The sequence below is a fragment of the Tachysurus fulvidraco genome, chromosome 3 (assembly GCF_022655615.1).
Source record: "Tachysurus fulvidraco isolate hzauxx_2018 chromosome 3, HZAU_PFXX_2.0, whole genome shotgun sequence".
NCBI classification, from domain to species: Eukaryota; Metazoa; Chordata; class Actinopteri; order Siluriformes; family Bagridae; genus Tachysurus; species Tachysurus fulvidraco.
This window is the reverse complement of record NC_062520.1, coordinates 31,583,388-31,605,558: the sequence shown is the minus strand read 5'-3', so window position 1 is coordinate 31,605,558 and position 22,171 is coordinate 31,583,388. Positions and strand designations below refer to the sequence as shown.

The 22,171-nt window shown below is 43.4% G+C and overlaps 1 protein-coding gene across 2 annotated transcripts in view; it reads right to left on the bottom strand.

Annotated features, from left to right (window-relative positions):
- Positions 1 to 5,284: 5,284 nt before the first annotated feature.
- The window catches only part of rhbdl1 (rhomboid, veinlet-like 1 (Drosophila)), a 36,104-nt gene continuing 19,217 nt past the window's right edge, over positions 5,285 to 22,171 (bottom strand). For both annotated transcript variants that reach the window (XM_047810825.1, XM_027179122.2), the window contains exons 5-8: positions 14,944 to 15,056; positions 12,504 to 12,604; positions 8,898 to 8,958; positions 5,285 to 6,100 (exon numbers count right to left, since the gene is read on the bottom strand). In XM_047810825.1, coding sequence (XP_047666781.1) covers positions 5,829 to 6,100; positions 8,898 to 8,958; positions 12,504 to 12,604; positions 14,944 to 15,056 — 547 coding nt within the window. In that variant the 3' untranslated portion in view covers positions 5,285 to 5,828. The remainder of the gene's footprint in view (positions 6,101 to 8,897; positions 8,959 to 12,503; positions 12,605 to 14,943; positions 15,057 to 22,171) is intronic.

Below are 22,171 nucleotides of genomic sequence, written 5' to 3'. Positions count from 1 at the left end.
ACAAACCTGCCCAGCTAAGACCAGATAATTATGACAAGGCATATATTTAGGGAAGCTATGAACAAGATATTGTTTTATTAGCTGTGAGCTGTAGCACAAACGTGAAAGTAAAGATGTAAACACAGGAAGGGGTTTTAATTAGCATCTTTAGCCCAGCACTCACCATACAGGGGGCCAATGTATTGTTTTCAGCGTATATCTGTCACTTCCTCAGCACACACAATCAGAGTCACAGCTTGGTTCTTTATTCCTCACAGCTGGAAAATGAAAGCAGATACAATGAAAAACGGTACAAAGGAAGGAAATAAAACAACAAAAAAACAGCAATAGAAAATGTCTCAGCTTCAGACATTTAAAAAGTACATCATGAAACTCAATGAATTTCATATAAACTACATAAATATATATATATATATATAGTATATATATATATATTCATCTTTGATCCCACTGGAATAAAATAGACGCTTAGCAATACATTTTTTGTTCCAATGCTTCAGTCTGTAAACTGCATTATTTATTTATTTATTTATTTTTTAAATTGAAACGAGTTGTCGTTTCTTGGCACCATTTGGAAGGTCGTGTTTGGACTACAAATCAGCGTATGGACTACAAGTAAGATGGCAGCACAGAGAGGAGAAGAGTGATGAGCTCATAGCAACATGCATCTTTGTACAGCAGCACCAACAGCATCGGTCAGTCTGGAGGCCTGGCTCTGAGAGAACAACGGCAGTTATCGATAAATTAAGGCCTGACAGTTACGTCCCAGAATTCCATAGGAGTCTACGGTAGAATGAGACAGTTCTTACTTCTAAGTGCCAACATAAAACCCTTGCTGACTTCCACTCGTGACTCGAAATACAAGCTACAGCACACACTGGAGGCTACTTAGCCTTTGTGCTAGCTTCGCTTAGAACCCTTCAGGAGCTCTGAATTTTTCAATAATTTACATGCATGTTTAAAAATATAAATATTAGGGCAGATATTTATGTCGAGATACCGTATATTTAGGGGAAAACACAGGTAAGACTTTTAAGCTTTTTACTAACCATTAGCTACGTTTAGCTTTTAACTACATTACAAAAATACACCCTACAGCACACACTTGCCTCCGGCGGCGGTGGAATACCGTCGATATCGTTTACTTTTAAAATCTTCAGTCATATCAGCTAGCGAACGATCCTATGTGCTAAAAAGCTAGCGTCTTATCTGAATCATAAAATTTCCTTTTCACAAAACATTCTGTTAATGTAACGTGACTGAATGCATAATAAAGTTACAGGTCATGTTTGTTTAGAGTTCTGTCAGCGTTCTGTCAGGCTTTCTGTATCACTCACTACTTAGCTGGTAAGATATCAGATTATTAGCGAGTGGCTAGTTATGCTCTGTTGAACGGTTCTACATTGTGTAATGGGATAAACTGGGAGATCCCGTAGGGTTCTAGGCTTCACCAATCACGTCTAATAGTGCTGACAATGTTTTTCAAATGTTATATATTTTATTGCAACTGTTAGCATTTAGAAGCAGCATTGTCCGACAGTTTTTAAGTAAACTGGATTTCAGTGCCCTCTGGTTCCTACTAGAGGTCTTCACGAGTCCACTTATATACGAAAACCTGAGGTCTGACCCTTCCGACCGAGGTCTGAAAAGTTTCACGTGTACCTCTGACACGGGTCGGGTATAATAATAGCGGCATCGGGTCTCGGGTAATTTAAAATTAATGTGTTTTTACCGAACAGACCTGAGAAGTATCTCGTGTGTGTGCATCGACTCGAGTCCTTTTCCAACCTCTCCTCTGTTTTCCAAGACCGCTTGCGACATGTGGCTGGTGACGTGTGGCTGGCGGTAAGCTAATTTTCGTTGAAACAGACCTGTCGATCAATTTTGAATCCACGCCGTAGCGGTTACTTTAGTGTAGAGTTACGCAACATCTGGGTCCAGTCGGGTTAAAATAAAATTGCTGTCGGGTCGGGTCGGACTCGGGTCTCATTTTTTCGGGTTTGTCTCGGGTCGGGTCTTTCTTTAAAAAACAAAAATGATGCACATCGGGTTCGGGTAAAAAGTGATTCGGGTCACTTCGGGTCGTCTACGTTTCTTTAGACCTGAGAAGACCTCTAGTTCCTACTTCTTGTGCCTTACAGCCAGGCTGCCAGACATTGCTCAAGAAACAAGAAACTTCAGTTGCACTGACTCAGCTGAAATATTACTAATGCCTCCTAAGATAACACCGGGGTTTGCCTAAGCAAAAATGTATCTGGGAAAGTCAACCAGGGCATGCTAAAAATGAGCCTGGAACGCAGCCCGGATCTTGTCTTTTTATTTAACTCTCTGTACCCTTCTTTCTGAAACCTCCCTTTGTACAGTAGATGTCCTAACACCTCACAATCAAGAAAAACATTACAAAGGGATGTTGACAAGTGAATGTTAAACCTTTACCTGTACCGGATCACAGGGTCAGACAGACGGTACTTCACAACCTCGAACACGTCATGCACCTTTTCTTAAGAAAGGAACAGTCTGATATAACAGTCTGGTGTGTTACTCTATTTTCTCTTAGGACCTATTAACACATTTTTTTTTAAAAAATATACTGTTTTTAATACCTTCTGAAACTGTTTTCATCTTCCTTCTCACCTTCTTACTGTTAATCATCTTCTTATTTCTCCCTCGTTCCTCATTTCCCAATCTTTCCATTTCATCTTCCTTATGGGCTTTTTGTGGTCTCTGATGAAGATTCATGATCCTTTTACTTCCACTCTCTCCACACAGTGCCCTACGATAAATTCACAGCCACACAGTGTTCCAACTACACACTCTAACTCCGGCAATAAGTAGACCGACGGGTCGGACCGAAGCCTCAGGTTTGGCGTCTCCAGGGCTTTGATAAACCAGAGATCAATTGCAACGAATATTGAGCCTGGCATGTTGAAATTGAAACAATCTTGGGGTCAGACCTGGCTAGCTGGTTTATGACAAAGGAGGAATTCCCTCCTGACGACTAAATGCTATTCTTGCTTATAGGTTCCAATCTGACATGGACGGTGGTCCTACCTGGCGTCAGTGGTAGTCCTACTTTAAATCAGTTTTGGTCCCCACTGGCAACGACAGTGGTAATATCTGGCATCAGGAATGATCCTATCTGACAACAGTGGTCCTACCTGGTACCAACAGTAGTCCTATCTGACAACAGTGGTCCTACCTGGTACTGTACCAACAGTAGTCCTATCTGTCAACAGTGGTCCTACCTGGTACCAACAGTAGTCCTAACTGGCAACAATGGTCCTACCTGGTACCAACAGTAGTTCAATCTGACAACAGTGGTCCTACCTGGTACCAACAGTGGTTCTATCTGACAACAGTGGTCCTACCTGGTACCAACAGTAGTTCTATCTGACAACAGTGGTCCTACCTGGTACCAACAGTGGTTCTATCTGACAACAGTGGTCCTACCTGGTACCAACAGTAGTCCTATCTGACAACAGTGGTCCTACCTGGTACTGTACCAACAGTAGTCCTATCTGACAACAGTCATCCTACCTGGTACCAACAGTAGTCCTATCTGACAACAGTGGTCCTACCTGGTACTGTACCAACAGTAGTCCTATCTGACAACAACATCGGTCTTAGCAAAGCAACAACAGAGGTCCTACCAGACACCAATGGTGGTATTCCCTGGCATCCCTGGTTGGGATCCTATCTTATTTCTATGCCTGTCCTTTCTGACACCCTCTAACAAGAGTGGTCATTGGTGGTGGTCCTATTTGACATGAATTATGTCCCTATCAAACATCAATGATGGTCCATCCTTAGCTCAAATCTGGTCCTCCTTGACACCATAGACAAGTTCATCATGTATGCATTATGAGAACACAGACTGCAGGTTTGTGCTCACTGTGTTATTTTCCCTGAATCACCCTCCAGCATTTCATCTTGGCTAGGTACTATGCCTGACAAAAAGCACAGTGAAGAGGATTTAAGGCCTTTTATTGGAACGCAGCCAGATCCACCAACGTTCGTTGCAATCGATCCTTTCTGTAGTGCAGAAGCACTTGACCGTAATGTGTGTTTGAGGTGCTGCGTTGTTTTGAAGCACATCTCGCATCATCATCACGCAGCTCGACGCACAGAAGCAGCAAGCACAGAAGCATGACTAGAATAAATAGAGGTACAAATAGAAATATACAACTTATGGCACGAAAGTTCACAACAACACACAACCGCGACGTTGTCGTGCTTTTCCGAAAAGGTCTACACCACCCGACCCCCCCCCCCCCGACCCCCGACCTTCCCCACACCGCTCCTGTTTTATACAACAACCCCACGTTTTCCCCCACAGAGAAGTTAACGTAAACAAAAATAAAGATATTCAGTATTGTTGAATATACAATTTGACGTTAGCAGCTTAGCGAATGGTAACTTGGCACTGCAGAATTGAGTACTTTGTAGAGTAGTAAGGCCTTCAGAAATCCACACATGGATGAGATTTCCTGATATCTGGCAACCTTAGAGTGAAAAATGCCCATGTGGGGTCTGTCCCAAACGCTAGCATTCTTACTGTAACAGCCATAGAAAAACATAACAAACAAAAACATCTCAAAGTCAAGAACAGAGAATCCGTTCCAGCTTTCTGGTTGGTACAAAGTGTTTCCCAGTGGTGACACAGACAATTGCAGTGAGTGAAAATAAAAAAAAATAACATTGGAATGACTTCGTCATAAAACGTTGTTAAATGTAAAGTTAGCGAAGTGTTTACAGACACGGCTGAGGGTCGTTGTCTCGCGAGAGTTATTTCTCGCTAGTTAAACGTGAGCTAGCATTTTCATTTTTAGGGACCTTTAGGGACATTTTGTGTTGAGGTATTTTTTTTTGTGAACTAAATGTTTGCGGTTTTGTGTTACGGCAGTGGTGATTACTAGGAGATTCTAGCGTCTGGGACTTCACCTTAGTGTTTTTAAAGGCAGGAGGTTTTTTTTTCATCAAAATGTCCACACAATTTTTCTGGCTTATATGACAAATTATACATGTAGGGGTCTTTTTTTTTATTTATACAGTATATATATATCTATATATATAATACTTGCCGTTGGTTGCTGTAACCATCGTTTCCACAATGAGAAGACACCTTGATTAATGGCTACCATAGCAATTGGCTGATGGTTGCCAAGGCAATCGTTACCAGGTGATTCAGAAAGGCTAACATCAAGGACTTTCCACCTTCTGGCCTCATGAAGTGTTAAGGATGTTAAAGGGTAAGAGCTGCACAAGAACGGACTGGCTTTATATGGTGTGTGTGTGTGTGTGTGTGTGTGTGTGTGTGTGTGTGTGTGTGTGTGTGTGTGTGTGTAGGTGGGATCAGAAACTTTTTGAAACTGTATTTCCTTTCAGCTTCCCAAAGACGCTGATCAACAGACAGTGTAACAGCGATAAAAGTAATAACGCACCATTTTGAAATAATACAACTGAAAACCACTGACAAAAACATAACATAAGACAGATTTAAATGCCTGGTGATGAAAACTGAGCAAAAAAATAAACCGAAGTGATTAAGTCCGTTCGTATCTTCCCCTCCCGGCTTGAGACGTGGCCGAGCGGGAGCGTATAAATAAAGAGTCTGAGTAGTAAGACGTTAAGAAAAAATCCTGAAAGAAAATCAGTGTAAGAATTTCCAATCTTCCGGTTTGGACCGTCTGTCTGCTTATTGTTGGTCAAAAGGGGGTGGAGATGTAACCAAAAAAAGGGGAGTGAGGCCATCAAGAAATCCAGTTTCTGAAGGTTGCACGCGTGGCTCTCCGCAGCCAGAGTGAGGAAACAGCCACGGGGGCGTGTCATCAGGGCGGAGACGGAATCTGGACTCCTAACAGCTCGTAGGCGAAGATATTCCAGAAGATGGCGAAGAGTAGAAAGGTGACGAAGGAGAAGACGAGGACCCACCATGAGCACTGCTTGTGCAGCGACTCCTCATAGCTGCGCAGGATAAGCAGGCCCATGCTAATTCCCACCACGGCACCCGACAAGTGGGCCATGAAACTCGGCTGCGGCCCCGACGAGGACAACGGCGGCGAGAAGCGCAACCACACGGCTCGGCCCACCTCTGAGCTCACTGCGGCAGAGAAAGTCAGACGTCGTATTTAGTAGTTATTAGGTACAGTGAAGGTGAAACAGTTTCCTCGGTTGTTTATTCAGACACTGAGGCTTGCACATGTCTCCCGAACGGAATAACAGATATCATATATATATATATATATAATAAAAGCCCTCAGTGTCCCCTATAAACGTGAACGGGGAAAAAAAGTTCACTCGAACACTTCACTACAGCTAGAAAGGTTGTTCGATCATCCTTTTTATTTAATGAGGCAGAATAAAACTCATCTTACTGAATAAACAGATTTGGCTCGAAGACTTTCTGCAGAGGAAACGTTAGAGACTTAAGATATCGTCCTTAAATAAACAAGGTCCACAGATACGGCAGCATCACGTTACGGAGCTGATTCCGGTCGGCTGGGACGGGGGCTTTAATCACTATAGAGGGAATCACAGAAAGGTACATATCGTCGCCGTTGTATGTCCAAACCTCGTATGTCCAGATTTTGTCGATTTCATATTTTTTCACATATCGATGCTATCGGTCCGTCCCCACTTGGGTCTGTTATTTTTACAAGTTATTAACCGATCTAAAGTCTTGAAAATAGCTTGAGCGCAAATCTCTTAACTCCGTCGGACGCTTCAACCGTCCACCTCTTCTTCACTCCGCGGGAGAGCTTCGCGGCATGTTTCTCCTCGAGATTAAGAGTCGCAACGAATCAACACGTCTTCTGAGGTAAATATCTTTAAAACACTGGGCTCAAAGAAAAAAGAATCTTGACCCCCAGCTAGTTCTGGTGCTCGCCTGAGGATAGGAATTTAGCGCAAGACGATCCACTGCGACGCGGACTAAACCCTGTGCGTTGTAGATAAGATACGGCGTTTTTTTAATTTCCTGAATTTGTGGTTTTGGAGATACGAGGATTCGGCCCGACGGCGACGATATACCGAACTAACCGGGACTCACCTTGCAGCACGACAACAACCCAAATCCAAATGAATGAACTAAGGAAATGGTTCAGAAAAATCATCATCAGGGGCCAAAAGACAAATCTCGGATCTAAATCCTACTGAAACCTTGTGTACATTTGATTTATACCAAAAATAACTGCAAGGGTGTGTTGATATATCTGTCGCTTATCTCAAAGTTAGAACAAAGCGAGAGAAAAAAGAAGAGCTAGAAAGAGAAAACGGATGGGAGATGAAGAGGTTAAATCTGAGTACAGAGGCTGTATTGTAAGAGCTAATGATAAGCTGCTGTAGTACGTAATTATTCCCTTAACATTACTATTAAAACATTCCAATCTTTCAGTAAGGATCAACACACAGGAGCGTCAGGAGCGCACGACGTTACTTAAAGGTGAGGTCTCCGTTGTTTGAAAGCCAATGTCGACATTTGAAATCACCAAAACAAACACGCCCCTAACCCAAATGGGTCCCACCCCTGTTTTGATAGCTCCGCCCACACACACACACACAAGACAAGTATTATGGCGGAACCTGCTGGGGCGGCTGACTGAGGGGATATTTTTATCAATAAATGAACTCCATGAGTAATACTATGGTGATACAAATGTGTTTTTGTAGTGTGAAAGTTTTATCTCCGTTTCACTCCGCTGTTACTACACAAAACGCGGTTGTAGCTGCCTCTCTACATTACTACGATAGAAAAGAGCTGTTATTTGTGTAGTAACAGCGTTTAGCTCAGGAGTTATTGACTCGGGAAACTCCAACCTGTGAATATGTGGCCAACTTCCTGCTCCTTCAGTTCTCTACAGCGCTGGAAAGCTGATCCTATATTAACACGTCCTACTTCTTGTCCTTATCGTAAGTCTTTCTTCTCTTTCTTTCTTTGTTTTTATCCTCCATGTCGATGTTAAAACCGCTTTCTGCTAATGTCACACACGCACACTGAACACTCTCTCCACCCATATCGACAAGCCCCGCCCCTTTCTGCTCATTGGCTACATGTTAGTTTGTTTCGTTTGGAGGCCCGACTCAGTTTTCTGAAGCATTTCTCAAACAACAAAGACCCCACCTTTAAGGAATCGTATAAACCTGTGAAAGCTGTCAGTTAAGGATAAAACACCGTGAGATACAGCGGACCGCCGGAAAACGTCTCCGTTATTTAGAAATACGAAGAAATTCTGGCTGCACCTCTGACTCACGATAACTCGGGTCGAAAAAGCACCACGTCTTATAATCTCCGTTAGGATCTGCTGACAGGGTACGAGGATATCTGATGAAACCCAAGTAATATTTTCATTGTGTACTGATCCAGCGCTCTGGGGTCAGAGAGACAAGAGGGAGGAAGGAAAAAAAAAAAAACTTCAAGGGCACAATGATGGTGTTGGGCAGAAGGAGGAGTTTTCTCTGGTTATAATTAGCACATACATCAAACTCTGCAGTTGCTTCTGCTGATCATAAAATTAGAAAGAAGCAGCCATGGAACGGATTGGGGAAGGGGGTGGGGGGTGTCATGTGATTGTCATGCGTGTAGCATCACACTGACTTTACTGACTTTGGAGGTTTGCCTGGTAGTCACAGGATGATGGACGCTTTAGAGGGAAAGGGCTTATAAGGACTCTTGGATGGTTAGTTTTGGGGAAATTCCATCTCTTGCCTTGCTCCGTGCCTCGTCGGCGTGCCTCGAGTGTTTAATTCCTTAATTGACTTTCTGTCTTTTAAGTGTCTTTGGCTTTCGTTATTCCTTAAACCCATTTAATACATTTACGTGCTCGTGTTCTTTGTATACTGGAGACTTTTCAGGAATCCCAATAACATCAAAATTGCTGTAGCCAGATAGTGACACTTACTGCAAACCAGCGCCAGGATCATCCGCAGTAACTTATATGGACACTTCATTCCAGCCCAGTTCTAAAACACACACACACACACACACACACACACACACACACACACACACACACACACACACACACACACACACACACACACACACACACACACACACACACACACACACGGTTAGTGAGGAAAGTGCAGTGCATACACTTCCATGTGTTTTTCATGATTCATGATGAAATAAAATAAACAAACACACACACACACACACACACACACACACACACACACACACACAGACCATATGGAACTAAAGAGAGAAAATATTATATCTTTAATTGCTCTGAACAAAGAGAACAGAGAACACACACACACACACACACACACACACACACACACACACACACACACACACACACACAGAGTTATGTATGAAAAACACATTTGTTCCTAGATCAATGTCTTGTTATCTCCCATTGTGTATTTTTGTCTTGTGAGTTCTAGTGTGTTCTTGTTGACTGATTAAAACCCTTGTTTCCTTCGTATGTTTCTGAGTGAAATGGCAACCGAGTCTGTGTTATAGCTCTGAAACAAATCTGTGATATATTTCTGACTTGAGATTTTATATTGCCCTGATTCGAGTCTGTGTTATAACTCTGAATCGAGTGCGTCATATAGTCCTGAGTCAACTCTGATATACAGTAGCTCTGAATCAATTTTGTGAGTCTATTCTGTGATATATATTTGAGTCGAGTCTGTGTTATAACTCTGAATCGAGTGTGTCATATAGTCCTGAGTCAACTCTGTGATATAACCCTGAATCGAGTGTGTCATATAGTTCTGAGCCAACTGTGAGTGTCTGTTCTGTGATATACAGTACATCTGAGTCGAGTCTGTGTTATAACTCTGAATCGTATGTGTCATATAGTTCTGAGTCAACTCTGTAATATAACTCTGAATCGTGTGTGTCATATAGTTCTGAGTCAACTCTGATATACAGTAGCTCTGAATCAATTCTGTGAGTCCATTCTGTGATATACATATGAGTCGAGTCTGTGTTATAACTCTGAATCACGTGTGTCATATAGTTCTGAGTCAACTCTGTGATATAACTCAGAATCAAACCTGTGAGTCTATTCTGTGATATACATCTGAGTCGAGTCTGTGTTATAACCCTGAATCGAGTGTGTCATATAGTCCTTAGTCAACTCTGTGATATAACCCTGAATCGAGTGTGTCATATAGTCCTTAGTCAACTCTGTGATATAACTCTGAATCGAGTGTGTCATATAGTTCTGAGTCAACTCTGAGAGTCTGTTCTGTGATATACAGTACATCTGAGTCGAGTCTGTGTTATAACTCTGAATTGAGTGTGTCATATAGTCCTGAGTCAACTCTGTAATATAACTCTGAATCGTGTGTGTCATATAGTCCTGAGTCAACTCTGTGATATAACACTGAATCAATTCTGTGAGTCTATTCTTTGATATACATCTGAGTCGAGTCTGTGTTATAACTCTGAATCGCATGTGTCATATAGTTCTGAGTCAACTCTGTAATATAACTCTGAATTGTGTGTGTCATATAGTTCTGAGTCAACTCTGATATACAGTAGCTCTGAATCAATTCTGTGAGTCCATTCTGTGATATACATATGAGTCGAGTCTGTGTTATAACTCTGAATCGCGTGTGTCATATAGTTCTGAGTCAACTCTGTGATATAACTCTGAATCAATTCTGTGAGTCTATTCTGTGATATACATCTGAGTCGAGTCTGTGTTATAACCCTGAATCGAGTGTGTCATATAGTTCTGAGCCAACTGTGAGTGTCTGTTCTGTGATATACAGTACATCTGAGTCGAGTCTGTGTTATAACTCTGAATCGCATGTGTCATATAGTTCTGAGTCAACTCTGTAATATAACTCTGAATCGTGTGTGTCATATAGTTCTGAGTCAACTCTGATATACAGTAGCTCTGAATCAATTCTGTGAGTCCATTCTGTGATATACATATGAGTCGAGTCTGTGTTATAACCCTGAATCGAGTGTGTCATATAGTCCTGAGTCAACTCTGTAATATAACTCTGAATCGTGTGTGTCATATAGTCCTGAGTCAACTCTGTGATATAACACTGAATCAATTCTGTGAGTCTATTCTGTGATATACATCTGAGTCGAGTCTGTGTTATAACTCTGAATCGCATGTGTCATATAGTTCTGAGTCAACTCTGTAATATAACTCTGAATCGTGTGTGTCATATAGTTCTGAGTCAACTCTGATATACAGTAGCTCTGAATCAATTCTGTGAGTCCATTCTGTGATATACATATGAGTCGAGTCTGTGTTATAACCCTGAATCGAGTGTGTCATATAGTCCTTAGTCAACTCTGTGATATAACCCTGAATCGAGTGTGTCATATAGTCCTTAGTCAACTCTGTGATATAACTCTGAATCGAGTGTGTCATATAGTTCTGAGTCAACTCTGAGAGTCTGTTCTGTGATATACAGTACATCTGAGTCGAGTCTGTGTTATAACTCTGAATTGAGTGTGTCATATAGTCCTGAGTCAACTCTGTAATATAACTCTGAATCGTGTGTGTCATATAGTCCTGAGTCAACTCTGTGATATAACACTGAATCAATTCTGTGAGTCTATTCTGTGATATACATCTGAGTCGAGTCTGTGTTATAACCCTGAATCGAGTGTGTCATATAGTCCTTAGTCAACTCTGTGATATAACTCTGAATCGAGTGTGTCATATAGTTCTGAGTCAACTCTGAGAGTCTGTTCTGTGATATACAGTACATCTGAGTCGAGTCTGTGTTATAACTCTGAATTGAGTGTGTCATATAGTCCTGAGTCAACTCTGTAATATAACTCTGAATCGTGTGTGTCATATAGTCCTGAGTCAACTCTGTGATATAACACTGAATCAATTCTGTGAGTCTATTCTTTGATATACATCTGAGTCGAGTCTGTGTTATAACTCTGAATCGCGTGTGTCATATAGTCCTGAGTCAACTCTGTGATATAACTCTGAATCAATTCTGTGAGTCTATTCTGTGATATACATCTGAGCCGAGGCTGAGAGATGGTTTTATTGTTTGCGACCTCGGCCTTGCTGAAAGATGGATATGAGCTGCCGCGACTGGGATATTGCTGCAGATTATAGCCATGATTCTTGGAGAAGCCTAAAAATGTCTGTGGACTCTGAGAAGTTGGCACGCCATGTGATCAGAGACGATTGAAAGAATTAGTATCTGATCGTGTAGATATTTTTATTGGATAAATATGATGTTAATCTATTAGAATATGACAAAGGAATGAACCCTGACAAAGGAATGAAAGTAGGCAGGAACCAATACTTTTTCACCAAGTCTCCGTGTGTGTGTGTGTGTGTGTGTGTGTGTGTGTGTGTGTGTGTGTGTGTGTGTGTGTGTCTTTGAGAGGTGACGGAGTCATTTGGTCTCCAGGGAGACGGGCTGAGAGCAAACAAAATGTATGAATTCCATCTCTCTCTCTCTCTCTCTCTCTCTCTCTCTCTCTCTCTCTCTCTCTCTCTCGTTTTCTCTCATTCATTCACCGAGGCAAGACGTTGGCTAGGTTTGGTTACCATGACGACGTTGGCGAGATGGGCAGAGCAGAGTGCGTAGACTCCTCCAGAGCCACCGACCACTGGAGCACGCATGTCAGTGATGGAGACGGTGAGAGAACCTGCACAGAGAGAGTGCGAGAGTAAAAAAAAAATGTGAAAAGTGAAAAGAAGAAAGAGAGAGAAAAGAAGAGAGTGATAGTGATAGTAGGGAGTGGCTGACTCTGAGAAAGCGTGTGTGTGTGTGTGTGTGTGTGTGTGTGCATGAGTGATGTCAGTAGCTGAAGTATTTTTCTCCCAACCCCATAATTCCACCAACCCACTAAAGCTGATCACGCGTTACCATGGCAACAAATACCCTTTATTATCATCGTCCTGTTGTGTACGGCGTGTTTACGAAACCTCGCAGATCTCAAAAAACATCACCAGGCTGAAAACACACACACACACACACACACACACACACACACACACACACACACACACACACACACACACACACCTCTCATCCATCCTCATCAAAAGTGCATCAAGTTATCAGCACACAGCTGTAAAATATTAAATCCGTCTCCGTGCTCTATTTACACAAAGCCCCATCAGCCAAGCTTCTCTCACTCTTTTTTTCCCTCACTCTCTCTGTCTCTCTTCCATTCTGTCTGCTCTGTCGGTGCATCCTGCGCTTCGCCGGCGCGATTACGTACGTCCTCTTTATAGCTAAAATAACACACGCTGACAAAAACAAAGTGTTTAACTCTAACGACTGTTTGCAATAGATCTGATTGGTCGGTAGTGAGGGCTGATCTGACAAGGCTGTTAAATACTCCATTCTGATTGGTCAGCAGGTAGGTGGTCATTCTCGATGTTTTTTTTTCGAGGCTCGTGAGGCACCGTAAACATCGTCTTTCTCGTCCCGCATCTTTTCCCCATCAGTCTTTCCTGTCTTGCTGAATTTTACTCATATTTTGTAGTAGTATGACTAAATCGTAAATATTGGCACCTCAGAATGCACACTGAGGCAAATGTGTTACACACATTCTAAAGCAAGCACAGTAAATGTCACTAGCTGTGATAATTACATATTGACATACACTGTGTGTGTGTGTGTGTGTGTGTGTGTGTGTGTGTGTGTGTGTGTGTGTGTGTGTGTGTGTGTGTGTGACAGGTTATCTATAACCGCCATGTTGAGCAGTGCTACAGATGCAGGGCTCAGCACTCTTGCTCTCTCCATCCTTCAGTCCTCTATTTGTCTCTCTTGTCATTTTATCTCTCTTTTTCTTCTTCTCCTCTTCAGTGTGCACACTTAGTGAAGGGGTAAAGTGTGTAGACGCTGGTGTTGTTGTGTGAGTGTGTGCGTGTTAATTGAGTAGAAGATGACCTTGTCTGCAGCTCGATTATGGAATTGCTGCTCTCAGATTCCAACACACACACACACACACACACACACACACACACACACACACACACACACACACACACACACATACACACACATACACACACACACACACACACACACACACACACACACATACACACACACACACACACACACACACACACACACACACACACATACACACACACACACACACACACACACACACACACACACACACACACACACACACACACACACATCACACTCCCTGTGCACATTTACTGCAGCAGCACAGGGCACAGTTCATGTGTGTGTGTGTGTGTGTGTGTGTGTGTGTGTGTGTGTGTGTGTGTGTGTGTGTGTGTGTGTGTGTGTGTGTGTGTGTGTGTGTGTGTGTGTGTGTGTGTGTGTGTGTGTGTGTGTGTGTGTGTGTGTGTATACTAGGAAGCAGTGAATGTTATTGACTATCTCTGTGATCTATGGGGCATAAATATGATGCTGAATTTAGTCAATGTGCAGCCACAGCACAACCAACACACAGTCTCTCTATATATAGATATCGATATATATATATTATATATGTATATATATATATATATATATATAGGTTGTATAATTATCTCTCTTAGATTATATATGTATATCTCTCTACTATAGAGAGAGGGATATGGAGTGGGGGTGGGGGGAATATAGAAGGAGGGGGGGAGTGTGGGGATATAAGAGATAGAGAGATGAGGGAGAGATAATAGATAGAGAGATAGAGAATGATAGAGAGATAAAAGAGGGGAGAGAGAGATATGTAGTAGAGATAGAGAGCTAAAAAAGATCTAAGAGAGAGAGAGGAAGAGAGAGAGATAAGAGAGGTAGGAGAAAGAGAGAAGAGGGAGAGCTAGATAAAAGAGAGGGAGATAGCGAGCCATAGAGAAGAGAGGGGCAGAGAGAAGATGAGAGCGAGAGAGGAGAGATGTAGAGAGAGAGAGAGAGAGAGAGATCTCTCTCTCTCTCTCTCTCTCTCTCACACACACACACACACACACACACACACACACACACACACACACACACACACACACACTCACTCACCTGCCACCACTCCTGCCATATAGAGGAGGCTGATTCTCAGAATTCCATGCACCATCTCCAGAGGAACGCCGATCATCAACTGGAGGAGCGCATTGAAGCCAAGCTGCTCCAACCTGTACACACACACACACACACACACACACACACACACACACACACACACACACACACACACACACACACAGATTCATAACTCGTTAGCGAGCCCTCTCATTGACTGAATGCTCCAATGTGCTGAACCCCAGAAAGCTCCAATCCGCTAAATCAGCCAAACTGTCCTCAGTCCTGATCCTCCTAAAGCCTTCGACACATTTAACCACGAGAAGATCAGCACTGTCTCAGCACCACAGTGGTTTCATCTCCACCAGGAGGGACACTTGGTCATGCATCGGCACGATGCAGACTGTTTAGTGGCGTCCCTCAAGGATCAGTACTGAAGCCTGCGATGGAGTTAGAGCTACAACAGCACCGAGACACATGCTGCAGCTCCTGGATGGTCTTCTGTAAGGGACATCAAGGTGATCAGAGAAGATGAGCATCAAGACTTTTCTCTAGTGGCTACCAGGAATTGAACTGAACCTCCCCAGGGACTGAAGACGCACCTCTTTAATACACACTTTATGTACAACATGGTGGCAGGGCAGCTACTTTTACCCCTTTTTCCTGTCTCTTGAGCTCGGGTTCCTGTCTATGTGTTTCCTCTTGGTTGCTTTTTACCCACCACATAAACATGCTAGCTGGTGCAGTGGCTGTTTGAAAGAGTAGGTGAATTTGTATTCGAGTGCAAATACCCCCCCTGGGGGTTCCTCGGGCTCTAGATAGCCACGGCCCTGACCAAAATAAGCGGTTCCAGAAGATTTTTTGCTTACATACAGTATTTATTTTTTCCATAGTCCTGGGATCCTTTTAAAAACCTTACAAACATGGATATGATGCAAGCTAGCGGGGGGTGGGGTGGGGTGTCTAAAGACCAGGTCTAAACGCCCTCTGACACGTTTTGGAGACGGATATAAACCCGATGGTACAAACCCCTTCAGGAGGTGGTCTGGGACGCGTTTCAGATGAAACTGGACAGGTGTAAATGAATGTGGTTGTTCGAGCCACATACGTCAGCGCTATACTCCTCCCAAACGGAACTACGTCACTCGCAGGTGATCTTTCACACAGGCGTCTCGTCGGGGCTTAAAACGCGCTGCTGCCGCCAGTGAAAACGCAGCAAACAGTAAACGCTGTTTTTTGTAGCATAAACGTCGTAACCGGTTTTTACGTCTTCTTTTTGATCACGTTCTGAAAACCACAGACACCAAAGTGTGTTCTGTTTCAGTTACCCCGGAAATGAGGGCAAATATATTAGCATTGTGGGCGGGAGCAGAAAGATCGGATCGATATCTGATTCGCCGAGACGCGTTTATGTGGTCTGATGTAAATGGGACAGTTTTAACAGAGCAGATAGACATGGGATCAGAGACAACACACACAATCTGTGGTGAGGATGCAGGATGTCTCGTGTGTGGTGTATGAGCACGAGCCGGGAGAGTACGGATATCGACATTCGTGTAGAAATGTGTGTTTCTGATCCAAATCCAAACGGGCAAACGTCCATCATGCTAGGCTAGTCTGTACACACACACACACACACACACACACACACACACACACACACACACACACACACACACACACACACACACATTGCTAAAACTGTTCCACTAGGGTTTAAATCTCCATCTGTGTGTTCACGTGCCCACATTCCCACCCTGCTGGCTCGAGTTGTGCTACACTCCATTGTGTGTGTGAGAGTGTGTGTGAGAGTGTGTGTGTGAGAGTGTGTGTGAGAGTGTGTGTCTTGTGCACTGTTCAGTTCTGCAGGTTTCTGTATTAACACTAAAGTCATTGCCAAATTTCACCGAATATTAAAGATCATATGCGATGCATGTGGAAGAAGGTGAGAACAACAGGGTGGAAATAACCAAAGGTGCGACACGGAAACAATTATGAGGACGAGGCTGGGGGTCTTAGGATGTTACAGTCGCCACCTTTTTGACCGCTGAATGTGACACTGGAGGCAGCTGTGCTTCGTTTTACAGGAAATATTTATAAGAACTGGGCGCACGGTGGCTTAGTGGTTAGCACGTTCGCCTCACACCTCCAGGGTCAGGGGTTCGATTCCCACCTCCACCTTGTGTGTGTGGAGTTTGCATGTTCTCCCCGTGCCTCGGGGGTTTCCTCCGGGTACTCCGGTTTCCTCCCCTGGTCCAAAGACATGCATGGTAGGTTGATTGGCATTTCTGGAAAATTGTCCGTAGTGTGTGAGTGTGTGTGTGAACGAGAGTGTGTGTGTGCCCTGTGATGGGTTGGCACTCCGTCCAGGGTGTATCCTGCCTCGATGCCCGATGACGCAGATGAGATAGACACAGGCTCCCCGTGACCCGAGGTAGTTTGGATAAGCGGTAGAAGATGAGTGAATGAATTTATAAAAACTTGTCGTGCTGAATTAATAACACTTTAATTCTGACTATTTCAGTAATAAGAAAATTGACCTGATTTATCACTTTAATACATTTTTTTTTAGATCTAACTGCGCCTCATTTCACGCAGAACTAATTTCCCTCACAAACCCACAGAGCAACAGCATCACTCCTGTCAGCTCACCGCTACGCCAGCGGAAGATCTTTTGTGCTCGAACACGGAGCAGTTTGCGCTTTCTAACACCAGCGAGAACGCGCGAGACCGCCAACGATCCCACTCGCGGTCTGACAGCTCTGTTAGCGTACACGTTGTTGTAACCTCGACGTGCCTCCGTCCGCTTTTCCCAGCAGTCGACTGCTAATGACGGATTATATGAGCTGTTGTGTTACACCTGATAAAGCACTTTGGAGTACGTTTATATGTTTTTCCAAGGCACCGAACACCTTCCTTTCGTTCCACCGGTTCACGCTGAGCTAATCTGACTCGTATACAGCGACTTAACACCGAAAGATTCAGTAGAAATGTTTAATGTCCTGACACACACCACTGCCTTTAAACACACACCACTGCCTTTAAACACACACCACTGCCTTTAAACACACACCACTGCTTTTAAACAAACACCACTGCCTTTAAACACACACCACTGCCTTTAAACACACAACACTGCCTTTAAACACACAACACTGCCTTTAAACACACAACACTGCCTTTAAACACACACCACTGCCGTTAAACACACACCACTGCCTTTAAACACACACCACTGCCTTTAAACACACACCACTGCCGTTAAACACACACCACTGCTTTTAAACACACACCACTGCCTTTAAACACACACCACTGCCTTTAAACAAACACCACTGACTTTAAACACACACCACTGCCTTTAAACACACACCACTGCCTTTAAACACACACATTTGCATTTAAGCCTAAAAAAAACAGGGATAGAAAATAAGGATTTGAGGAGACAGACAACTTTTCCCTGCCTTTTTGGCCAAAAATAGTACAAAGCAAGAGATAAATTAGAAATTGTTAAGATCGTATTAATTAAAACTTACGAAACGTTCAAATAAAAGGGTTTAATGTCTGTGAATGTGTAAAATGTCTCCTTTGTGTAAAAAAACAAAAAACAACACTGTTTATTTTAAAGGGACGGCACTACTAATAAATGAATTGTGTCATTCATTCATTCATTCACTCATCTTCTACCGCTTATCCGAACTTCTCAGGTCACGGGGAGCCTGTGCCTATCTCAGGCGTCATCGGGCATCGAGGCAGGATACACCCTGGACGGAGTGCCAACCCATCACAGGGCACACACACACACACTCTCATTCACTCACACACTCACACACTACGGACAATTTTCCAGAGATGCCAATCAACCTACCATGCATGTCTTTGGACCGGGGGAGGAAACCGGAGTACCCGGAGGAAACCCCCGAGGCACGGGGAGAACATGCAAACTCCACACGCACAAGGCGGAGGTGGGAATCGAACCCCCGACCCTGTTGGTGTGAGGCGAACATGCTAACCACTAAACCACCGTGTCCCCAATGCGCACTTTAACGTCGTCATATTAACTCATATAATAGTCATATAATGTGACTATGGCAACACGACGAGGTCCTTATGAGATCAGTAAATGCGCATTTTTAATAGAAGCCAAATCTAAGCAGCTTTATTAAAGGGATTGAGTGTAATAACTTCCGTGACTCTGGCATCACAGCTAAAGCACAAGTCCTCATTTCTCAAACCCCCTGCTGTTGGCAGGAACAGCTCGGCTGATGATGCCACCTCCCTTTCTCCCTCGCACGTACGATTCTCACCGCCTTTGAACATATGTACGAGCAGAACACTTGCAGTATGTCCTTTTTGTATGTGTTGTGTTCTCGACTATGGCTCGTGCTTCACTGTACTGTCAATCCTCAAAGCATGGCCTTGGGGGAGCCAGGAGCTTGGCTTGCTTTTCTGTTGTTCTGCAAACAGATGCTGGGTTTCCTGTTTGCTTGAGCTCCAAATATAGTTTTTTTCAGTGTATAGGGAAACCCCATTTCAGTGGGAAACCATTCCGAATGTTGTGATTCATACATCATCTTTTGTGCGCCGGCAGAACGCATGCATCGGAAGGATATCAAACCCTAAAGGGTTCTTTCTTTCTTTTTTTTTTTACTTTAGCCTGATTCCTTCCCAATTCTATCTGTTACAGGTCCGTCCCCGGGAGGTTACCGACCACCATCGGGCAGCCTGACACATTTAGAGAGCGCCGCCTGCTCAGTTCTAACTAGCCAATCATCTCAAAAGGTTTAAATTTAACTTGAACATCATCAGAGGTACATTTCTTAGCAGTCGCCTCAAGATGACAGGTGGTGTCTTGGTTCGTCGACCTATTTGTCTGTGTTTTATACTGTGAGAAAGACGCGAATCTAAATATAGTGCTCTAGACGCTAGAACAGAGTATAAAACAAATACAAGAAGGTTGAATCCTTCTACTTAAAGGTGCGGTCTCCGTTGTTTGAAAGCCAATGTTGACATATAAAATCACCAAAACAAACACGCCCCTAACCCAAACGGGCCCCACCCCTGTATCGATAGCTCCGCCCACACATACATACGTAACCCAGGCGACTAACAGAAAGAGACGTGTCTTTATCATAGCTGAAGGGAAGAACAATACGATTGTAGATAAACAAACAAGCAAAAATGCCACACAAGCATAATGATGTAAAGGACAAAGGCATATATTAGTTCTGTGTAACAAAGCAAAACCAACGTTACTCACCTATCGAGAAGGAAAAAAGCGCCTCGGCGTCTTAAGTAAAGTCGGCCACATATTCACAGGTCGGAGTTTCCCGAGTCGATAACTCCTGAGCTAAACGCTGTTACTACACAAAACGCGGTTGTAGCTGCCTCTCTACATTACTACGATAGAAAAGAGGTGTTATTTGTGTAGTAACAGCGTTTAGCTCAGGAGTTATTGACTCGGGAAACTCCAACCTGTGAATATGTGGCCAACTTCCTGCTCCTTCAGTTCTCTCCAGCGCTGGAAAGCTGATCCTATATTAACACGTCCTACTTCTTGTCCTTATCGTAAGTCTTTCTTCTCTTTCTTTCTTTGTTTTTATCCTCCATGTCGATGTTAAAACCGCTTTCTGCTAACGTCACACATGCGCACTGAACACTCTCTCCGCCCATATCGACAAGACACACCCCTTTCTGCTCATTGGATACACATTTGTTTTGTTTTTTGTTTCTTAAAAATCGGACACCGCACCTTTAAATGTATAAATGGCATCTTTGAATGCGACAGAATACACACAATGATTCACTGTAAATCAGCAACAACACAATTTTTTTCAAAAATTCAAACATTTCCAGTCGCTTTTGTATTAAATGATTAGTTTAAATGATTAAACTATGAATCGTGACTCAAATTGGTTCATATTCGGTTTTTAAACCCCCAAAGGAACTACAGCACAGAGAATATGCTGTATTCTGTCCATTCGTCCAGAAAGCAGCAGCCAGTTTCCATTCAAGAGCCCGAAACTTGTCCATACTGCCACTATGTTATCCATGCTACATTAGTTTCCACCCTCCAGACTTGCTCGATTGATCCCGATCCTCTACTCTCCTGCGTTGCTCTTCTTTGTTCTTCTCCGTCTGAAGCTTTCTGCACTTCTAAATGAATCTCGCTTGGCTGCCCTGGCAGTTTGCACTTCCAAGAAACTGCTGCTATACACATAAAGACTGCAAGGCTCCCCTCGGGACTATTTATGACACACACACAGCTTCTACGAGTACAATTGTCCTTTGGACGGTATGGCTGTTAAGAGTACTGATCAAAACCCCATGACCCTGTGTCATGGAAAAGAGGATGGGTTCATTTTTATGTTGTTCCTCTCAAGGTTTCTTCTCCATTTGTCATGTCAATATTAGCTCATTAGTGACATAGTGACATGACGTGACATACGGCTAAGTACGGTGACCCATACTCTGCGTTTAACCCATCCAAAGTGCACACACACACACACACACAGCAGTGAACACACACACACCGTGAACACACACACACCCGGAGCAGTGGGCAACCATTTATGCTGCACCACCCGGGGAGCAGTTGGGGGGTTCGGTGCCTTGCTCAAGGGCACCTCAGTCGTGGTATTGCCGGCCCGAGACTCGAACCCACAACCTTATTGTTAGGAGTCAAACTCTCTAACCATTAGGCCACGACTTCCCTGAGAAAGGGTACTATTCATACTACCCTGAGGACTGCATGACAAATCAGAGCACTAGCATCACCAGATCTGTGTGTCTCTTACTTAAGAAGGTAAGGAACAACACAAGACCTGCTCGAAGAATCAAGGCAGCAGAAGTGGTCACGTGAGACCACAACGAAGGTCCAGAATGGACGTGAACTAATCAGAGGAGCCAATTAGTAAGTAGTACAGAAAGAGAACAGAACTCCTCATGATCGAAAGGCAACGATAATGTCTACCGAACCAATTCCATTTTGGTATGAAAGAAGATCTAATCTGTCATCTAAATCATCTATCTACCATAAATCAGGTTCTGTGTTAGTCTTCGGAAGGTTGTGAGTTCAAATCCCAAATCCCAGACAACCAAGAACCACTTGCAGTATCTTGAATCTTGAAGCTCAGCTGCTTATATGCTACCTTACTTGCAAACTGTCTTGGATAACAGGGTCTGGGGTGCAGTATAGTCTAGGTCTAGGTTGCCTGGTTCCACCTTT